The 18084-nt window shown below is 45.7% G+C and overlaps 6 protein-coding genes across 6 annotated transcripts; 2 read left to right on the top strand and 4 right to left on the bottom strand.

Annotated features, from left to right (window-relative positions):
- Positions 1-1100: 1100 nt before the first annotated feature.
- On the top strand, positions 1101-2407 carry N7446_007297 (uncharacterized protein; the record flags this gene model as incomplete). Its single annotated transcript, XM_058516043.1, has 2 exons — positions 1101-1290; positions 1365-2407. 2 exons carry the CDS (start codon positions 1101-1103, stop codon positions 2405-2407), a joined length of 1233 nt encoding a protein of 410 aa, XP_058373221.1.
- Positions 2408-3053: 646 nt separating this feature from the next.
- Positions 3054-3877, bottom strand: N7446_007296 (uncharacterized protein; the record flags this gene model as incomplete). Its single annotated transcript, XM_058516042.1, has 2 exons — positions 3054-3592; positions 3640-3877. Coding segments are annotated over 2 exons (777 nt in total), but the record flags the coding sequence as incomplete, so codon positions are not given.
- Positions 3878-5233: 1356 nt separating this feature from the next.
- Positions 5234-5951, bottom strand: N7446_007295 (BTB/POZ domain-containing protein; the record flags this gene model as incomplete). Its single annotated transcript, XM_058516041.1, has 2 exons — positions 5234-5734; positions 5790-5951. The coding sequence occupies 2 exons, from the start codon at positions 5949-5951 to the stop codon at positions 5234-5236; spliced, it is 663 nt and encodes a 220-aa protein (XP_058373219.1).
- Positions 5952-12847: 6896 nt separating this feature from the next.
- Positions 12848-13162, bottom strand: N7446_007294 (uncharacterized protein; the record flags this gene model as incomplete). The annotated part of the gene is made up of 1 exon (XM_058516040.1): positions 12848-13162. The coding sequence occupies one exon, from the start codon at positions 13160-13162 to the stop codon at positions 12848-12850; it is 315 nt and encodes a 104-aa protein (XP_058373218.1).
- Positions 13163-15212: 2050 nt separating this feature from the next.
- Positions 15213-16600, bottom strand: N7446_007293 (bZIP transcription factor). Its single transcript, XM_058516039.1, has 3 exons — positions 16469-16600; positions 15427-16420; positions 15213-15376 (listed from the first exon to the last, which is right to left on the bottom strand). The coding sequence occupies exons 1-3, from the start codon at positions 16574-16576 to the stop codon at positions 15252-15254; spliced, it is 1227 nt and encodes a 408-aa protein (XP_058373217.1). The 5' UTR covers positions 16577-16600; the 3' UTR covers positions 15213-15251.
- Positions 16601-17283: 683 nt separating this feature from the next.
- Positions 17284-17730, top strand: N7446_007292 (tautomerase family protein; the record flags this gene model as incomplete). The annotated part of the gene is made up of 1 exon (XM_058516038.1): positions 17284-17730. One exon carries the CDS (start codon positions 17284-17286, stop codon positions 17728-17730), a length of 447 nt encoding a protein of 148 aa, XP_058373216.1.
- Positions 17731-18084: the final 354 nt, after the last annotated feature.

Here is an 18084-nt window from a genome sequence, read left to right as displayed (position 1 = left end):
TCATCGCAGTTCTAGACCCGGTGCCCACCTGATCTTACGCCACTATCTAGATCTTCCGGCTCGTCGCATCCCATAAACTAAGCTGGCTGTGCTTGATTCGGTGAAATGCTTCTACCGTGGACAATTTAGCGTAAAGGAGGGTTCGATCAGCCGACTATAGAAAGAAGAGCTAAATGCCCTACGTCTGGGGTAGTCACTTATTTGAGTAGCGTTATGACTGGTTCTAGACACGTCTCCCACCAGACTTACTGTTACATATCTAAGCGTATATATCTCTGCCTGTAGGTATGGATGATTCTACTAGTGGGATGTTTCGATTTCTTAAGAAATATGGTGCAGTCGGACCGACGTAGTAGCATCGAATTCACAATCGAAGGATCTGTCGCCAACGCTGCTGGGAGAGATGTTAACACCAGTACGTCAACGGTAACCATACAATCGATTTTGTCTAACCCTTTCAGGAAACCAGCACATTTACTACGATGATAGCACGCTTCTTCGAAGTAGATGTCTACTAGAAGCGGGTAGTAAGCAAACCCAGAGGAACTATGAAGACCAGCCAAACCAAGCATGTACTGGAGCATAGCAATATATGAAAAGTAACGCATGTCACTTGGAGATGGAAAGTACAGGTTGTGGAAGTCTGACGATATCATCATTGATATATTGAATTTTTCCCGAGCCCTAGTCTAGCAGTGCAGAGTAGATTGGTTCGATCGATGGAGTGACGAGGCGTCCATAGAAGTATTAGGAACTAGATCCGTGGTGACGCTTGAAAAGTATGACTGCGGCGAAGATCGATATCATGACCAGTAAACTAGACCTGAGGTCCAAAAATTCTGTCTCTTGTCTATCCAATGAACTGGTTATATCCAAAAAAGTCTAGATCTGTCCAGATGTCAGGTGCTTGTCGAAAACAGTAAAAGCCAGAATATGACATCACTATCCCAGCGCTGGGCTCTCAAGAAGCGGGCGGAAAATAATTCGGTCTACAACGCGGACATCTATGTCCATCTGTCTCAAAACAGACACTCATTCGACTTCCATTTCATAACCCTCTGGATGCAAACATAGCTGGAGGTAATCCACTCCTAATAAATATGCCACCAACAAGCCCGAATAGCGTTCCCCGAGACTTCAACGCGAGCAACCCATCCGTCGCATTCTCCGACCAGTGGACAAACCCCATCGATGTATTCTCCGTTCTCCTCATTCTCGGCGGCGACGTCGTGGGTCGGGCGCTTGCCCAGCTCGCAGGCTCATCCGTGACTCCTGTAGCATTTTCGTTCGGTGTGGCACCTCAAAAAACGCCCTCTATACCTAGTTATTGCTCCTGCATACTGACCATGCCGTATCTCATCTAGGATGGGTCGCCTACGCCGTTACAGCCGTCGTCTCCACTATCGGCGAAAACAAACTAATGCCCCTGCCCGACTGTGCGTGTAAAATCATCAACGGACGAACGGGGTACGTCCGGGATAATTCAAGCTGGGTTATTGGTCGGATCATGCGGGACTATGAAAGCTGGATGGACGATCGTAATAAGGACGGCCCGATCCATAGGCGTTTAAAGCGGATGATTGATGAGCGTTGGAAATCAGATCAAGAGGAGGCGGAGGCGAATGAACCAGGAGCAGGAGCGCGGGTTAAGAAACCAGCACAGGTGGGTCTTTGCGTGTCGGTATACAAGGCTGGTAATGCGAACCCAGGGTATCCTGGCCGCGATTGGGTCTACTACCTTGGTCTTGCCACGAGCATTGTCCAGCTAGGGATCGGAGCAATTCCTTGTGGTGTATACGGGGACTGGGGCATTCTGCTGGTGACGGGCAGTGGGATAGCGCTCTCCTTTGCTGTTGGCGCTCTCCCGCAGTGGAAGCGAGAGAAATGGGCCTGCCGTCGGAACACGGACAAAACAGTGATTCTCACGAGAGGAAACGGCAGTCAGCATGCTATTGTCATCATTGGTAATAATGTAGGTCTTGACTTCGAAGATCTAGCAACAGGTCCCGTCACGGCTGATATCTCTGCCTCGTTATCTACAAGAGTGTTCTTGATCTTTCTTGCTACACTGTGGATCTTGCTCCTAATCACGGCCGCCGGTCTACGCCACAACGCCTGGTTTTTGCTCGCAGTTGGCGGTCTTGGTATCATCCAGAACATAATTGCTGCGGGGGTCAGGAGGTCACCGAAGAGTTTCGGCATTCCATTGACGCCCGAGGGGGTTCTCGGAGAAACCAAAGTCATGCCGACGCTGTTCGTGGTTGAGGACGCATATCCTCGCGTGGGGAGGAGTATGCTGAAGACTTTTTTCCCGGGACCTTTGCGCCCAGACGAGAAGGAAAAATGGGAGAGGTATGAGAGACGCGCCAACGATTTGGACAGGTCGGGTGTTGGGGGCGGCCAATAGATTCTTAGAACAGTGAAGGTCTCAAAGCTGAGGCACATTTATCACTGCGTTGTATATCTCAACATTGGTCATGGCCAATTATGTACTATACTTACAGCCGAATTCTGTCTATTGGTACTCTATGGACAAACGCCCGATAGATCGCGTGCAAGAGTTACTCGGCATGGACCCTGGTGAGCGGTTCCTTCAAAGGAGCAAGGTAGGCGCGACGCACTAGCTAGTCAAGCATAGCAGGCAGTACCGTAGCAATACGTGATGGATACCTTACTGAGTCTTTTTCCTCGTTCAGTATTATCCTATTTAGCCTTGTAACAGATCCTTAAATATAGGAATAGCTATATACAGCTTAGCGCACCATATGATTAGCGTTTGAAATAGCTCCTCTACGTCCGATAGAAAGGGCGAATGCGGTCGCTACTACACTCTATAGACTTTTATAGTTGGATCGGCTATAAGTGTGACACAAGAGCTATCAGAAAGAGCCTTTTAAGCCGAACTTCACGACTACGTGCTCGCCGCTGCGATTATGAGCTTCATTGAATCCTCGACATTCTTTTCATACTGTAGCTGCCACGATGCGAAATAATTTAGACCTCCGGCCTTATTTTTTGAAGGACGTTCGCATAAGAGTTTTACTATAGAATAGTTACCTCGTGACCCAAACAACAGTAGTACTCCTGACCAGGTTATCTTCCATAGTGGTCGTAGATGGAGTGCTGGTAGATGGAGTGCTGGTAGATGGAGTGCTGGTAGATGGAGTGCTGGTAGATGGAGTGCTGGTAGATTGACTGCTGGTACATTGACTGCTGGTAGATTGACTGCTGGTAGACGGAGTACTGGTAGATGGACTGCTGGCAGACGGAGTGCTGGTAGATGAAGTACTGGTAGATGAAGTGCTGGTAGATGGGGTCCTAGCAGATGGAGTGCCGGTAGATAGTTTACTGGTAGATGAGTAGGAGGGCGAATTCGTTTTGTTCCATTTTCCAGTAGCAACACACCAGCTGCCAGTCTTTAATCTATTATTGAGCACACAGGACGCTTGGTTCCCATTTTTATTGGTAAAAGTGACCAATCCCGTGTGGTTCACCTGGATCCAAGCAGCGGGTAAGCCGTCTTCAGTACCGCATACGTCGACGTTGAGCACATTCAATTCATGACGGTTGCCATTGACGACCTCACTAAGCTCTAGCAAATTGTTAACAGCGGTTAACATTCCAATGGAGGGTGCCTACCTGAACAATCAATTCCATCGAGAAGGCCAAAAGACGCAGAGTAACCCGTGCAGCCATAATTATCGTTAGACCATATCAGACATTGCCCATCATGATCTATGACCTCAAGAGTTCCGGCTTGGGAAATCCCTGCCTGAATAATGGCTAGAATTGTAATTAAGAAAAATACATCTTCGAAAGACCTCAAGAACAATAGACTATTTTGGCTTGGGTGGGCGAGAGTAAGAGCACACTGCGCGGCTTTAAACACGAATTGAGCGTACCAGAGTATACAGTACGGTTGGCACACGGAGCATTGAAATAAATTTCTTGAGGGTCACCCGGAAAATTTTAACCATGATCCTCAGAGGCGACTAGATGACAATGCCAAACTATTTAGCCATTAGTTGGATTCTGTCACAAAACTTCCTCATTAAAGACTAGCCTGAACAGGTTGACTTGGTCGAAGTGCTTATGGTGATAAAAACGACAGTGTTATTCGTGCTACAAGCTTCAAGAGCAGGGCTGAAACTGAGGGATAAATTAGCTCGACAACGTATTAGGCCAGACAAAAAGGGAGGGCGTAGAGAGAATTTCTTGCTGCACAGGTCATAACCACCAGGCGGGCAGTCATCTATGTAACAATAAGCTAGATCCACTCCGTGTGTATTTCTTGGCCATGTGCTCTGCCCAGATGTGTCTCGTGCTAACAGCTCTAAAATATCTGCTTTTGTCTACTGTATCATGCTCAAAGGAACGAGAGTAAATGGCAATACAGTACCCCAGCCGGAGGGGGAGGATTTGATAGAGAAACAGGGTTATAGTCATTGATCTTCGCAAGTCCACATTGAGCTACAGCTGGCAGGTCAGACTAAGTGTAATGGGGCTTCTTTTTTAGTCCCTATCACAGTCAGTAGCCCCAAATCATGCGATATCTTAGTCGATCAAATTTTGGAGAGTAAGTTACGTAGCGATCCCTTGGGCTTGATTCTGGCTCGTGGTCGATGAAGGCTTTCGATTGTTTCTACGCAATACAGTATCTGGAGGGTTCCCGGGGTGATAGGACTGGGAGCTGGTTCCGACAAGTGCGAGTGGCGGTAAATCAGAAGCGCTGGTATCGAACATCTCTCCGGAAAGGGAAGTGTCTTCAACAAGCATTTCTCCATTTGCTTATCCTTCATGTAAAGTACAGCGCCGACATGTTCCTGCCCGTTGAGCAATTGAACATCAAGCAACTTGCCAAAAATGCAAGATAAACACTCCGTCGAACTCTGTAAAGTTGTGATGTTGTTAATGACAGGAAAGTTTACGGCTGTTATTGCCTTCCATGCCATTAACATAGCAACGTCTTTTGATACCCTAATCACATGATATGATTAACTGGTAATCAGTGGTGAAGCATCGGTATAAACGGAGCAGATTACTTCAATTAAATTAAATATTTGTTGTCATTATTGCTTCCGATTATATGTGCATTGATGGGCATTCCAGGTTTGAATTACGAAGAGCTGAGAAGACCGGCTCGGTACAGTATGATTAAGCCTTGTGGCCCTAAAGGCATACGCCGTATCAATTTCAGTGGACTTCTTAAAACCATCATCCAGATAGCAGTTCATCAACATCGCCTTCGCATATTGGATCTCTGCAAATCAAATTTGAGAAAAGAATTCTCGTCCACGACTTTTCTAAGCACCCCAATAGCAATATCCGGTATATCTTTCATAATCACGATACTATCATCATGAGTTAGGAATTCCTGGGTGTGGCGTGAAATTGCTTTGATTATGGCGTCTCGGAGCTCAGTCTCGAGAGGCGGGATAGTGATCCAGATCTGTTGCAAGACTAATGGAAGACTCTTCGCATTTTTGTCAATCCAGTTGAGAAGGCGGGTTCTCGCAAGACTTTTTAAAGGCGAAATGTCGAACTTGTCGGCTGCCATAAAAACTCTGAGGTTATTCCACATAGCTGCATGAGGGTCTATATTTTCGCGCGAAGCAGCTTTCGCAAAGTCCAGATCATCTGTCTCTCCGTAATCTTGAACATAAAGAAAGGAGATAACTCGGTGAATGGTTGCTAGCTCATCATCCGGCAGATCAACTTGCGATAAAGAAGCCTCCTTGTGGCGATGTTACTCTTATACACCAAGATTGGCAAACGGGGACAGCATTTACCTTGAATCCGCCTTTGACTGCAGCGTCGAAAAAAGATGACTGAGAACAGACTATTGCACGGTGTACCTTGAAGTTACGGCCTTCACATGATATCATCAGGTCTGAGTACTTGCCTGAATCCAGAAGGCTTTGCAAAATTGGTTGAAGATCCGGAAACCCCATATCCGATGCAGGAGGCTGAATAGCAATGGTAGCACACTTTACTATTCATAATTATCCGTGGTTTTATACCAGCACCAAAAAAGCGAAAGGGAGCTTAGCTATGACGTCAACACCACGATCATTTCCGTGGGTGGTGAACGTGAAACGATACAGTAATTCACGTTGGTTTCCACTTGTTTTGCTTTATACTATTTAACTGCAGAAATACCCTTGAAGTACTTTACTAACATTATCAGGATTAATAATAGGTATCCTTTGGACGGTGCTTTGATGATGACGTGGTGTATGTGGACTCGTCGAAATGTTATAGAGAATTCTTCACAAAAGGTCTCGCTTTTTTCTCCTCATTTTTACAAGGAACATACAACTTCTACCATGCCCTCCGACGAATTTGACCGGAGGGCACTGTCCAGACTTAAAGGGAGCTATCTGCTAAAGAATAGAGGGACATTCGCCTTACGGCTGCAGATAAACATTCAGCTATCCTTGTCACAAGCGAGCCAATTGAGGAGAATCAGACTCATAGTGACCAGCTTTCGAGCTTGTAATAGGGCTACCAATACTGTCTGAAGGTCTGGACAGAGGATTGATTGTTCCTGTAGTTCTGCAGACCCAAACCCAAGACGATGAGCCAATCAAGCCATTTCATAGAGAGTCCTCTGATCCGCTTATAAACGGTGAGGCTTGGCCAACAGCTCGTCGTGTTTCTCTGATGCTCAGGTTATTAAGAACTAACTGCGTATATCATATAGCTAAACCTGGCGATAACCTAGCTCGAGGGGCTTCATATCCTTCGGACTTTGGTGGCGAAAGCACTTATACGTTTGTATCCTTGACTCGAAGAATCAAAGTGTTAAACTATGTAAAAGCCTATACGGTATCTTGTATACTTTGACACTGCCAGTGGTAGGTTTTCCCCGTCATATGCACTGTCTTGAAGTCATCGGAGTAAGGATGGATCAAAATCAGTTTCACCACTTTACCCTCATGAATTCCTTCTCTAACCCCAAGCTAGTATGTCTTTGGGCACAGTGTTTCAGCGAATGGTAATACAAAGTACACATACACGTACTGACAACTTTCGACACCGTTCCACTAGCAGTACTATGTTTTAAAGTATGTGTGGTGGTATTTAAAGCTACAATATGCCTTAAAGGTATCACTTCTCCTAATCACCATAACTCAGTCAAATTTGATACTTGTCGAGAAAAGGAAGTATTGTCCTCTGTAGGCTTCAATCTGGAAAGGATTGGTATAGTGACGTACTTCATTTCAGAATAGCTAATTACAGCCAAGAGAGTCTTCACGTCATATTAATTGAGTGGCACTCAGTCTTTAAAATTAGTAGTTAGGAAGATCACCCATTCCTCAGTTCCTTGACAGAACATTTCAAGTTCAAACACTGCTTGTAATGAACCAAGATGGTTTCAACGAGCTACTTCGATCCAGATTTAGCAGAAAAAGGCGCTACTGACGAAATGCAAGTCTCTTAAGTTCCACGCATGGCGAGGGATCTAATCTTGTGTAGCTTTTTAGCAAGATATAGCCTCCTTTGTCGGTGGCAGAAGCAACTAGAGTTTTTCTTGTATCACATTTGTCGCTCTATAGCTCCAGCCCTAGCGGATGAATGTCACTGGTCTTGCCCTGAGGCGGCAGAGCTAAGTCGGCTTTCGGAAAAAGTCACCGAATATTTTTGTTTCCACCACAAGAAACTTCTCCAGTCCCATGGCATATCAGAAAAGGAACGGGAATCGTTCTGCTCCGATTTGCATGGAATTCGTCAAATACGGCATTGTGCTGTGCACCGAGTGCCAGTAAACGCAGCTACAATCGCTAAATATGCAAAGAGCGCCCAGAATGTGCTAACAATTCTGAGACGTCTCGGTGGACCAGCGTTTCAAAACTCGTTTGGTGGACTAGTATGCTTGAATACATCTCCTCCCTCCCTTATCAGCTCTGCTGACGTCTTTCCCGTTGAAAGTTGGACCAATCTCTTCAGACATTCTGGGATGTTCGAGCACCGTATCCGCCACAAGCAGCTTCTCACCGATCAAGTCTCCAGCAACTGAGGGATGAGAATGTTAAATATCATGCGCCTCAAGAAGTAAAGGCAATGAACATCCGACGTATGCTTGAGCTTCAGAATACCGCACTGGAAAGAAAACTGGAGCGTATTGCGAGAATGGCAGAGGATATTGAGATTTCACTTACTCAAAAAGCGGCCCGGCAGGCGAAGCTATGTCAACAAACCAATGAATCTCAGCAAAGGAAAATGGCAAGAGCACAAAATCATCAACAAGAACGGGATGAGGCCGAGCAAAAAGCAGCCGAACGGTTACAGCGCAGCCATCAGGAAAGAGACGAGGCTGAACAAAAAAGAATCGAACGGGCCCTGCGCAACCAGCAGATACGAGACGACGCTGAACAAAAAAGAATCAAACGTGCCCAACGTAGTCAGCAGGAACGAGACGACGCTGAACAAAAAAGAATCGAACGCGCCCAACGTAGTCAGCAGGGACGAGACGACGCTGAACAAAAAAGAACCGAAAGAACAGAGCGCAGCAGCAGAAGTTTAATGAATATGCAAATAAGAGAGTCCTGTTAGGCCAGCTCTATTGATGTTGACCGTTAAACTGCTTGTAACAGCATAGTGCCTGTTCCACACCAAGTCATACAAACGAGCGGCCGACTTCTATGTATCTTGAATGTTTTGTCCATAAAATGACTGTTGCTTTTTCCCGAACCAATCCAAATTCCTCGCTGTCCAGATCCTAGTTTCAGCCTTGCTCGCGTTTTCGCGGATTTTAGCAGAGATGCAGCCAAAACCGGACACTTGCTGTCCGTCTCATTCGCAATTTCATTACAGGCGCGCCATGAGGGCATCCTAATACCATAAATGGCAACAAGGCCACGACAGGCCTTACCAGGTGAGGCTCAAATTTCACTGTTTAGGAAGTTTAGAACAAGCTCAGTGGATCAATCGTATATGTACAAAGTATTCGTATCCTGCATATCGCTTTAATAGTTGGATTCTAAACCATAACCCACTAGGCTGAGTGCGGATTCGTATTTTAGTCTAGTTGGGAAATCAACTTTAATTTTGCGAGGGGTCAGGGTACATGTAAATGATACACACACCAACACACACGCACGCACGCACACACACACACACACCTGTAGTATTCATGAAAACATCACATCCCATTAGTGGCATTAGCGGCACAAACGGGTATTAAATCAATAAACCTAAAGTTTTTCGAAGTATCCAACACTTCATGACATAAATACCTCGTGTCCTTTTTTTCCTCGGTAATTGGCATCACTTGAGTCATTTTTTTAGGTCCTTGCATGGCAATAGAATACTACCTATGGCCAAAACCTAGCTGGAAAACCGTAACGGTGGTTTCTATACTTCGCGTTGAAAGAGGTAGTACGCCTCATGGTCGTTCCTATCCTTCGGTAAGACTTCGTCGAGTATCTGCGAATCAAAACGGGCTCAGGCTCTGAGAGTGGTGTCTTATAATTATTCACTAATTTAAGGATACAAATTGAAAGCTGAACCTGCGCAGAATGCTCAGTGCACTTGGAGCAAGCCGGTCAGGATATACGGCAAAAAGAGATATAACGGAGTTGATAGCCCTATTCGAAATATGAAATGGTGTTAACTTTATCAAAAAAAACTCTCAAACTTTCAGGGGCTTTTGTGTTAACTCCTTAACACGCTGCATTATGAAGAGCACTGTCTATTCGGCAAACCCTATCCATTTTTGGTTTCTTTGAGGTTGTGGATACCTCTCATGTATCAGCGCCGCGATGCGGAAAGTAATACGTTCTCCGTGTGATAAGATAAGATCAACGTCGTCTTTTTCGTTGTAGGATCCATGTTCCACACTGCAAACTGGAGAGAAGTGATTTTGATCGAGTAAATCACAGACACCCTCAAGAACTGCAAGACCATCGGCTAGCGCGTTCACAATCCCTCCCCAATTGGCTTCATAGGCATGCAAATACCACGAATTTGTCTTCAGGCATTTATTCAACCGCTTGAACAAAGGTATTATAGTGGCTGCGATCTTTTCCGCTTGGTCCGATTTTGCGCTCGGAAGACTTAGTACATGCGCGAAGTAGTTATTGTGCCAGTTTTCGAGCTGGTAAAAGCCGTTGGTCAAGAGACTGGCATTTGGAAGGCGATGGCGCGGTCGGAAACATAATTCCATGAGGGCCCAAATGAGAGTTTCGACCTATCTAGTATCCCTCTGGCTCTTAGCTGGCTGCCGGGGCCTAAAGACCTCATTACGGTTACCGCATGTGATGTATGTGAAGAGCATTACGTGATCCGCAAGGCGCAAATTGCGACAAGCTTGGGTGATTGAACGGAGGAGCCGGGTGCGTTTCTCAATATCACCTTCGTGGTAATTAACAGAGTGGCTTGGGTGCATAGTGTTGACCCACTTGGCACTTTTCTAGAAGTCGTCCGAGAGGTGGGTATGGCGATCCGTCAGAATCGTCCTTGGTTCCTTTTAGAAGATAAGATGACCTTTCGAATGGATCACACTAGTTATAGCTAACCTACCTGTCCCATGCATAGAATAACATCTGGCTTTTTCGCATTGATAGCAGCTATGAGGAGTCTGTACAATCTCTCACGTTGGTAGCCTTGAATCCGATAACTTTGCTCCTTGGATATGAATGGCCTTAGATCGAGGACCGAGACATGATGCAATAAGCACAATATATCATTCGAACCGATCCGCAATCCTTCTCTCAATAAACTCAATGTTGGACACTCCGATATCACAACATTAGCCCCTTTGTGCCAGGGATGTTCTTGGAGCGGCTCTTAGAGAATTACCAATAGGCCACCGCAGGTAAATGGCTCAGCAAGCGACTTCGTGACATTAATCTCTACATCTGAAAGTGGTATACGTCGAATTTGACGGATGTAAGAAATGATATCGTGGAAAGCTTCGCTATAGGAATTCAATAAAGATGAACATATTTCAAGTTAGGAAACCTGAGCAGTGATTGTCTCCATATTGGTGCACTAGTCCGCGTCACAGAAAGACCTTATCTAGTTTCAGGTGTAGATAGAATAAGTACACATCGCGGTGGCTTAGTTTAATTTTTTAAGCAACTCAGATGAGCTCTAACTAGACTGATGAATCATAAGGATGATCAGGACCAAGTATGATTGGTTGTTGTGTTACAAAGTTAAATGGTCTACGTCATACTCGAAAACGAAAAGGTTAGCGTGGCATCGAGTTAGTATTCTGTTCTCGGTCCGGGTTTAGTCCGTGAGGTGGCAATGCTAAGTAGCTTAACGCATCGCTTTATGTGTGGAGAGACAGAATAGCAGAAATCCGGCAGAGCACTCACGACGTGTCCGCAAGAGTGAACAAGTGATCAGTGGATTAAGGGACATCTATAGTGACAAAGTGTGGGCTAGGGCATAAATTTGGAGATTGCCTGCTATCTGTCAAATGTTGGTCGGATGACATGGCAGTAAACATTGCCTATGGTCTAATGTCGCAGCCCAGTGCTGCCGCAGCCGCTCATGGTCTGTCTCGACAGCACCGGGCCTACCTGTAATTCGCATCCACGTCGCTAGGGTGGATCTACTCTACCTACAAACAACTCCTGCCGCTAGGAGACTCTTGTATTGTACTATGTCAGAGTCCGTCCTATGACGGATAATAGGATTATGTTGATATGGAAGGCAACACCAGCCTGTATCAGTATTTCGATATTATCCTCATTTGATTACATGTAAAAGCTACACAATGTGAGAAAATTGAGCACGCATCAAGACGGCTGCCATTGACGACCTCACTTGGCTCTGGCAAACTCCCTTAATTCATCACTCTCCCTCAATTCATCACTCTCCCTCAATTCATCACTCTCCCTCAATTCATCACTCTCCCTCAATTCATCACTCTCCCTCAATTCATCACTCTCCCTCAATTCATCACTCTCCCTCAATTCATCACTCTCCCTCAATTCATCACTCTCAATTCATCAGTTACGTGCCCCAGTCATGTTTTTTTTGGTACGTTCAATATCAATGAACCTGCGTAAGCGATCGAATTTACCTATCTCTCTGAACGTCTATCCGACGAAGTCTCTTCAATTCATCAGATCTGTTGGGCAGACCAAGACAATACAGCCATATTTTACTCACAACCATATGATTGAACAACCTATCTTGTCCACAAGCTTCTAGCCTTCACAGAATGAATTGGAGCAAGATTGAAACTTCCACATTACTATTACACACATAGTGGATAAGTGGGCCAACCAAACATACGGAGAAACGGTTCATGACTGAAACATACGTGTTTCGAACATACCTTCACCGGGTGTAAATTTCCGCAATTGTGGCTCGTCGTAATTTACTGTGGCTGTGCGGTCAAGCATCTGCCCTTAGTACAATACGGTACATACCGTGTGTTCCCACTCAAAACTACATAGAAATATATTACCGATCAAGGGGCCATCAGCCAAACATTCAGTCTATCCAGTCTATTCAATCCAACGTCTAAGACATGCTTTGAGACCAGTATATGATGACTAATCCGTGAGTAGGCTTAGAGTATCAAATTCAGCAAATTCGCAATGCCTTGGTGAGCTGGGGGGCCCCTAGTGTGAGGCCATCATATCGACAATGCTAGCGTTGTTTATTTTTGACAAAAGGGATAGTGAAGGGGGGAGGTTGGAAATATTTTCATGCTGCGATACATAAGCATGCGATTATATAACTTGATTGCTGAGATTCTCACACCCATAACTTCCGAAATGTCGCTGGAGTTTGTCTTGCCATGGATATGACCAGCTGTGTGGAGGATATACATGCAAGGCGGAAGGAATCTCGGAGAGAGGGTAAGGGTGTCTTATGTTCGCTAAAGGATGGGTATCGGGGATTCGCTCCTATGAAGGGCTTCATCGTGTTGCAGGCACTGGCAATCACCGGTCATTTTATTGACAGCATTAATAGGAAGCTGGTCTTCTTCCTCGGTATAGACTGGTTGTCTATTGCGTAAGCGACTGATCTTAGATAAGAGCTCACTAATGACATTTCGATGGTATTGCATCCCAATCTCGTATGCTTCGGATTCACGAGCGATGCGTTTGAGTGCCAATCGTCGGTCCTGTAGCACGTGTTGCTTCCGATTTATGTCGATCGCTGCTAAAAATAATTCATTCTCTCTGGACATTATTGAGGTCCACTCTACGTCGGAAAGAGCTCTTGAGATAGAGAATTCATCTAATCTGGTGAAGTAATAAGATATTGACCGATCGAGTATCAAGGCTTTATTTTTCACTTATAACACCGAGTTTTCCTCTGCCATGAGTATTGTATGTTCTAACATCTGTAGGCTTTCGCTAAATAGCCGCAATTCCGTTTCTTCGAAGATATCAAAGCTACCAGAATCCGATTCGTGTAAATAGAGCGAGGACGAGTGATCTTTCCACTCCTTGAATGTACCCAAAAACCTTTCGCATATATCCTGGGTGTTCGAAATTGCCGCCCGAAGATGAATGTGGACTTTGTAACTAAGTTTGATATCGCAAGAATATGTAGCCTCTACCTTAGATGTAATACTCTCCAATCGCTTTTTGACGGAAAGTAGTTGACGGCCAAGTTTATTTAGGAGTTCGCCAGTGCGCTCACTAGCTTGAATATTCTCTAATAGAGCATACACGCCGCGCTGTGCAGCTTTAGAAACTTGGGCTGTAGTTGCACTAGTACTTGTTAGGTCGGGCATCATACATTTAGGTAACTGTAGGTAGCGAACTTGTTAAATGAATGTCACAATTAGTCAACATAGGCAGACTCACCATAGCAAAGAGGAGTAATTGCTGTTTCTGTCTTCAGATATAGTATTTTTGATCGAAGTCTTCAGAAGATTGTAAATGATAGAGATGGGTATTCTTTGTATTATATTTATACAGCGGCATCTTTGATATCCTTTGGCACGTCTCTAGTCAGCAACCTAAGGGGTTGTGGATATGGGTTGAGTTCCTAGGACGTCTAACTGCGTAACAGGGTCTGGCTGGGCGCACGGTAGGCTCCTAGGAACAAAGTTCGTTCTAAAGGGCTATGAATATCTCACGACATACATGAGGAGTGGAGGATGTGCGCTATGAGTGACCCACATAGGATTTTCTAGAACACGGAGGCTCCTTTCGTTTACTTCCTCGCGCCATGTCTTCTAGAGCCAAAGTTCTCCCGGCTTAGGCGTAAGGCTCACATGATTGAACGGCCTGTATACATAGAGGGCGGTAAAGGTTCTGGGTTCCTAGGAATATTGTGATATGGCGAATAAGAAAATAGCTCAAACGATAGCTGCAATTATCAAGTTGGCTTCCGGACTTTTTCGTAAGCTATAGCAGAGCCTGCGGCCAGCTACTAGGAGCACTATATCTGGAGCCTCATAAAGAAAATCCGATTGTTTATAGAAGTCTGGGTGCATGCGCTTATTGCCAGAGAAACGGTTCTCTTTCTCCACATTTTGACGATCATCTCTGCTAGCCTCTGTGCCGAGACATGTTGGGAATCTCCAAGTAGACTGAACCAATACTCCTGGCTCCGGTAGTCCTTCAAATCCTGATTAGGAATCCTGGTTAGGAAATGGCGGGACCGAGAAGGCAAAGTATTCCCAGGAGCATCGATCGTAGACCGATAATGTTGATTGGGTGGCCAAATAGCAAGCTCCATTATGGCGCAATTAATTGCAGACATTTTACCAGGATTGAGTATCACATTGAAATTCCAGCCCTTTTTTTGATGGGACGATGGGTGCCATCTAAAAGTGGAGGGGTACACGTGATGGAGCTAGCGTGGTGCATTTTATTGACGTAGCTTACTCAGGCTGCTCACCCTAAGCTCTGCTCGGACTCAGTGAGCGGATCAGAGCGCTCAGGTGACGATCAGAGCATGCTCAGTGAGCAGGTCAGAGCGCTTATGTAATGCTCAGTGAGCGGATCAGGGCGCTCAGGGGCGTGCTCAGATCTACTCAGTGAGCAAAAAGCGGCAAGGTCTGAGCACTAAAACGGAAAGAGATCGCCAAGAAGTGGCAGCGGAAATCAAGTACATAGGTAGCAATAGCAGTTCGAGGTTGTGTAGATCTAACAGCTTTGCATGGATTGCAACACTGCAGGTTGGCCCACTTGTGACTTGTCACCATCACTTGAACTTCTTTCAAACAAAATGTTTACTTGCAACTTTTTAAATTGTAATCGCATCCTCTGCGATTGTCGTTAGTTCATATTTTTATTACTATATTACAGATTAAAACGTCATTAAATGTCACAAATATTATCAAACCCCCAGGACACATTGAGAGTGGCCGTATGCAGAGCCTTTTCCACGCTTTGCCGTCGGAACGTCGGTCCATATCCAACACATACCGAGTCACCCGAGAGGGCTGTAATATATTAGCAGACGCCAAAGAACAATTCGTATCAGTAAGCTCACCCTTAATAAAGGCTGGTAGATCAAGCGACGACGAGACAGAATAACCAAGACGACCAGAAGAACCCGAGAAGTCATCAACAATGTATCTTTTTTCCCGTAAGTACTTTTGTACCCCATTTGCATCCATCCAAGAATCAGACGCCGACTCAAGCGCAATCTGCCGGACCCTAGACGACAGCTGCAGTTGTCCCTCCGAGAAGTTCTCCATACTAGCCCGCAAAAAGCTGAGCACATTGGCTTTGACATCTGTTACGGCGCCAGTCTTGTCCTGTGTGACAGCGTAGAAACCTGAAATGAGACGATTACGTTCAACCGTGCTAAGCGCAGACCCGAATATCTCCGGGATTCTATCGTGATTTGGTTGGTCGACGAGGAGGCGATATCCCATATGACAGCACGTCCGGACTAGACGTTGTGCGATAGTCCAGTGATGGTCTAGTAATATTGTATTGGAGTCCGTTTCATCTGTTAATGAAGAGCTCGATAGTGGCGGTGTATAGGAAAATAGATCAGTAGGTGGCGGCATGACGATGCCGAATGGTAGGACGGCTTGGTCTTGATATGGTGGGGTGGGAGGTCCAGGCCAGCTTTTTGCTGCCGACCGGATAATATCCTCGACATCTGTCGAGGTATCTGATGTGGGGATATCAAATATCGAGACCTGTCGTGTATCATTATCTGGGGTAGTGGCGGTCTTGACTGGAGCATCCTTTGCTATTGTAGGTCGGACCAGAGCGCCCTCTACCCACTCATCGCTTCCGGTCTTCGCAAGGGACACGCATTGCCGCGTGATGTCCTGTAGGGCCACGGCAATTTGTGGGTATTGCGAAAGTAGCTGCTCTTCTAGGAGAATACTACTAAAAGAGAGGAACGATTGGCCCAAACTCTCGATGCCATTCTCTAGTTCGTGTACGCGGTTCTGTAAAGCACCGATCGTATTCTCCTTTCGTTTGCGATACGCTTGTTGCGCTAGCCGTAATTGTTTGCGGCGTCTCTGATAATTGTGAGCTCGAGCACCATGGAAGCTTGCGATCTGACCCACCTCTGGCACTTCTTGATCATCCGTTACAGTTCGAGGCCGACCGCGTTTGCGGCCAACGCTTGGCTTCGGCTTGTCTTCCATTACCGGCGCTTTCTCAGTTGTATTCATGCTTGTAGAACTCCCAATTTCATGTATGTGCAATGAAGAAGTCGGAGAAAAAAGCAGGGTTACAAATGGGAAGGGGCGAATTTACGTTTATTCATCAGGCCGAGCGAGTCGGAGTAATGAGTAATCCGATTCTGGCCCACCAAGTGGATGATGATTGGACAATCGAATAGCTTATTTGAGCCCTAGAACCCCATGGGCCTTGGAGCTGGGGAAGAGCAGTTGGTGACTGCTCCGAGATAAATGAAGCATGATATGAAGTATTCTTGTTGCAGGCCTGTTAGTTGTATGATTGGTTACCAGCTCCTGATTTTGCCAAATGGATGTATCAAATTCATCCCGTCTGCCAGGTTAACGTGGACAACTGGTTTGAGATTCCACAACAGCTGGTGTTGCTTTTTTTATGCGGTCGGAGACTCGAGCGAAGAAGACAGGATAGGAGACAGAATGAGTTATCTAGTCATATGAGGGTTTTTCTTAGTCACGATTGTTTTGTCAACAGAAAATGGGACTCCGAATTGCTGTGTCATCATAGTTCGGGATGATCACAGAATACTGTAAGGTCGACCGGTCCCACAACCGACGCATCAATACGGGTTGTGCAACAAAAGAGGCTATATAAATCTAGGAGATCGTTCCCTGTGGACTCATCTCAAGTTGTTACATTCCAAAACAATTCCTTCTCATCATCCTACCTCTCCTCGTCCAAAATGCCTCTTTGGCAAATCTACCACCCCGCGGGCACCTATGAGGACCAAGCGTCCAAAATAGCATTTGCCGAAGACATTACAAAGATGTACACAGACCTCGGTCTTCCAGCCTTCTACGTCGTAACCAACTTCATCCCCCTCCCCAAGGAGGACATCCTTGTTGGAGGCGAACCGAAACTCGGCAAACCCTTCATTCGTATTGTAATCACACACATCGCGATCAAAATGCCCAACGAAGATGTTACATACAGGAGATCTACATCTCGGATTGATAGGATCTTGAAGCCCAATGTTGCCGATCTGGGATATGATTGGGAATATCATGTTGAGGAGACTGAGCGGCGGTTGTGGAAGGTTAATGGGATGATTCCGCCTCCCTGGAAGAGTGAAGCGGAGAAGGTTTGGGTGAAGGAAAATCGGCCTGTGGCTTATGATGGGGCATACTAAGGGAGCTATCTTTGTTTATTTGGACCGATGTTGATTTCCAGTCGAAAGGTCCATAGCCGACTATGGATCAAACCATGCGATAGTCGAATCCAGTGGGAGCCAAAACATTGAAACAATACCATGACTCCTGAGTCGCCGCAGAAGAGATAAAAACAAGTATTCCTTGTAGACGGCAGAGATCTGAACAAACGGCCCACTGAATGATACATGCACTTTTGATTTACGGAAATTGCCCGTTACTAAATAATCCTTCAAAATGAGTCCGAGCAGCGGTCAGCTTGTAGCCATTCGACGTCAGCCTACAATCCCAGCTTTACATGTATTGATTACTGCTTGCAATGCCAACTTTGACCC

The sequence above is a fragment of the Penicillium canescens genome, assembly GCF_028828765.1.
Source record: "Penicillium canescens strain IBT 15451 chromosome Unknown utg000004l_segment0_segment0, whole genome shotgun sequence".
In the NCBI taxonomy this organism is placed as follows: Eukaryota; Fungi; Ascomycota; class Eurotiomycetes; order Eurotiales; family Aspergillaceae; genus Penicillium; species Penicillium canescens.
Note: the sequence above shows the minus strand (reverse complement) of the source record. Positions and strands in the feature narration are given on the sequence as shown.

Bases quoted from the DNA above. Each gene is read 5' to 3' on its own strand.
- N7446_007293 (XM_058516039.1), bottom strand. From the start codon at position 16,576: ATGAATACAACTGAGAAAGCGCCGGTAATGGAAGACAAGCCGAAGCCA. The intron at 16,421-16,468 runs GTGGGTCAGATC...CACAATTATCAG, and splicing joins ATGATCAAGAAGTGCCAGAG to AGACGCCGCAAACAATTACG. The intron at 15,377-15,426 runs GTGAGCTTACTG...AATATATTACAG, and splicing joins TCTACCAGCCTTTATTAAGG to CCCTCTCGGGTGACTCGGTA.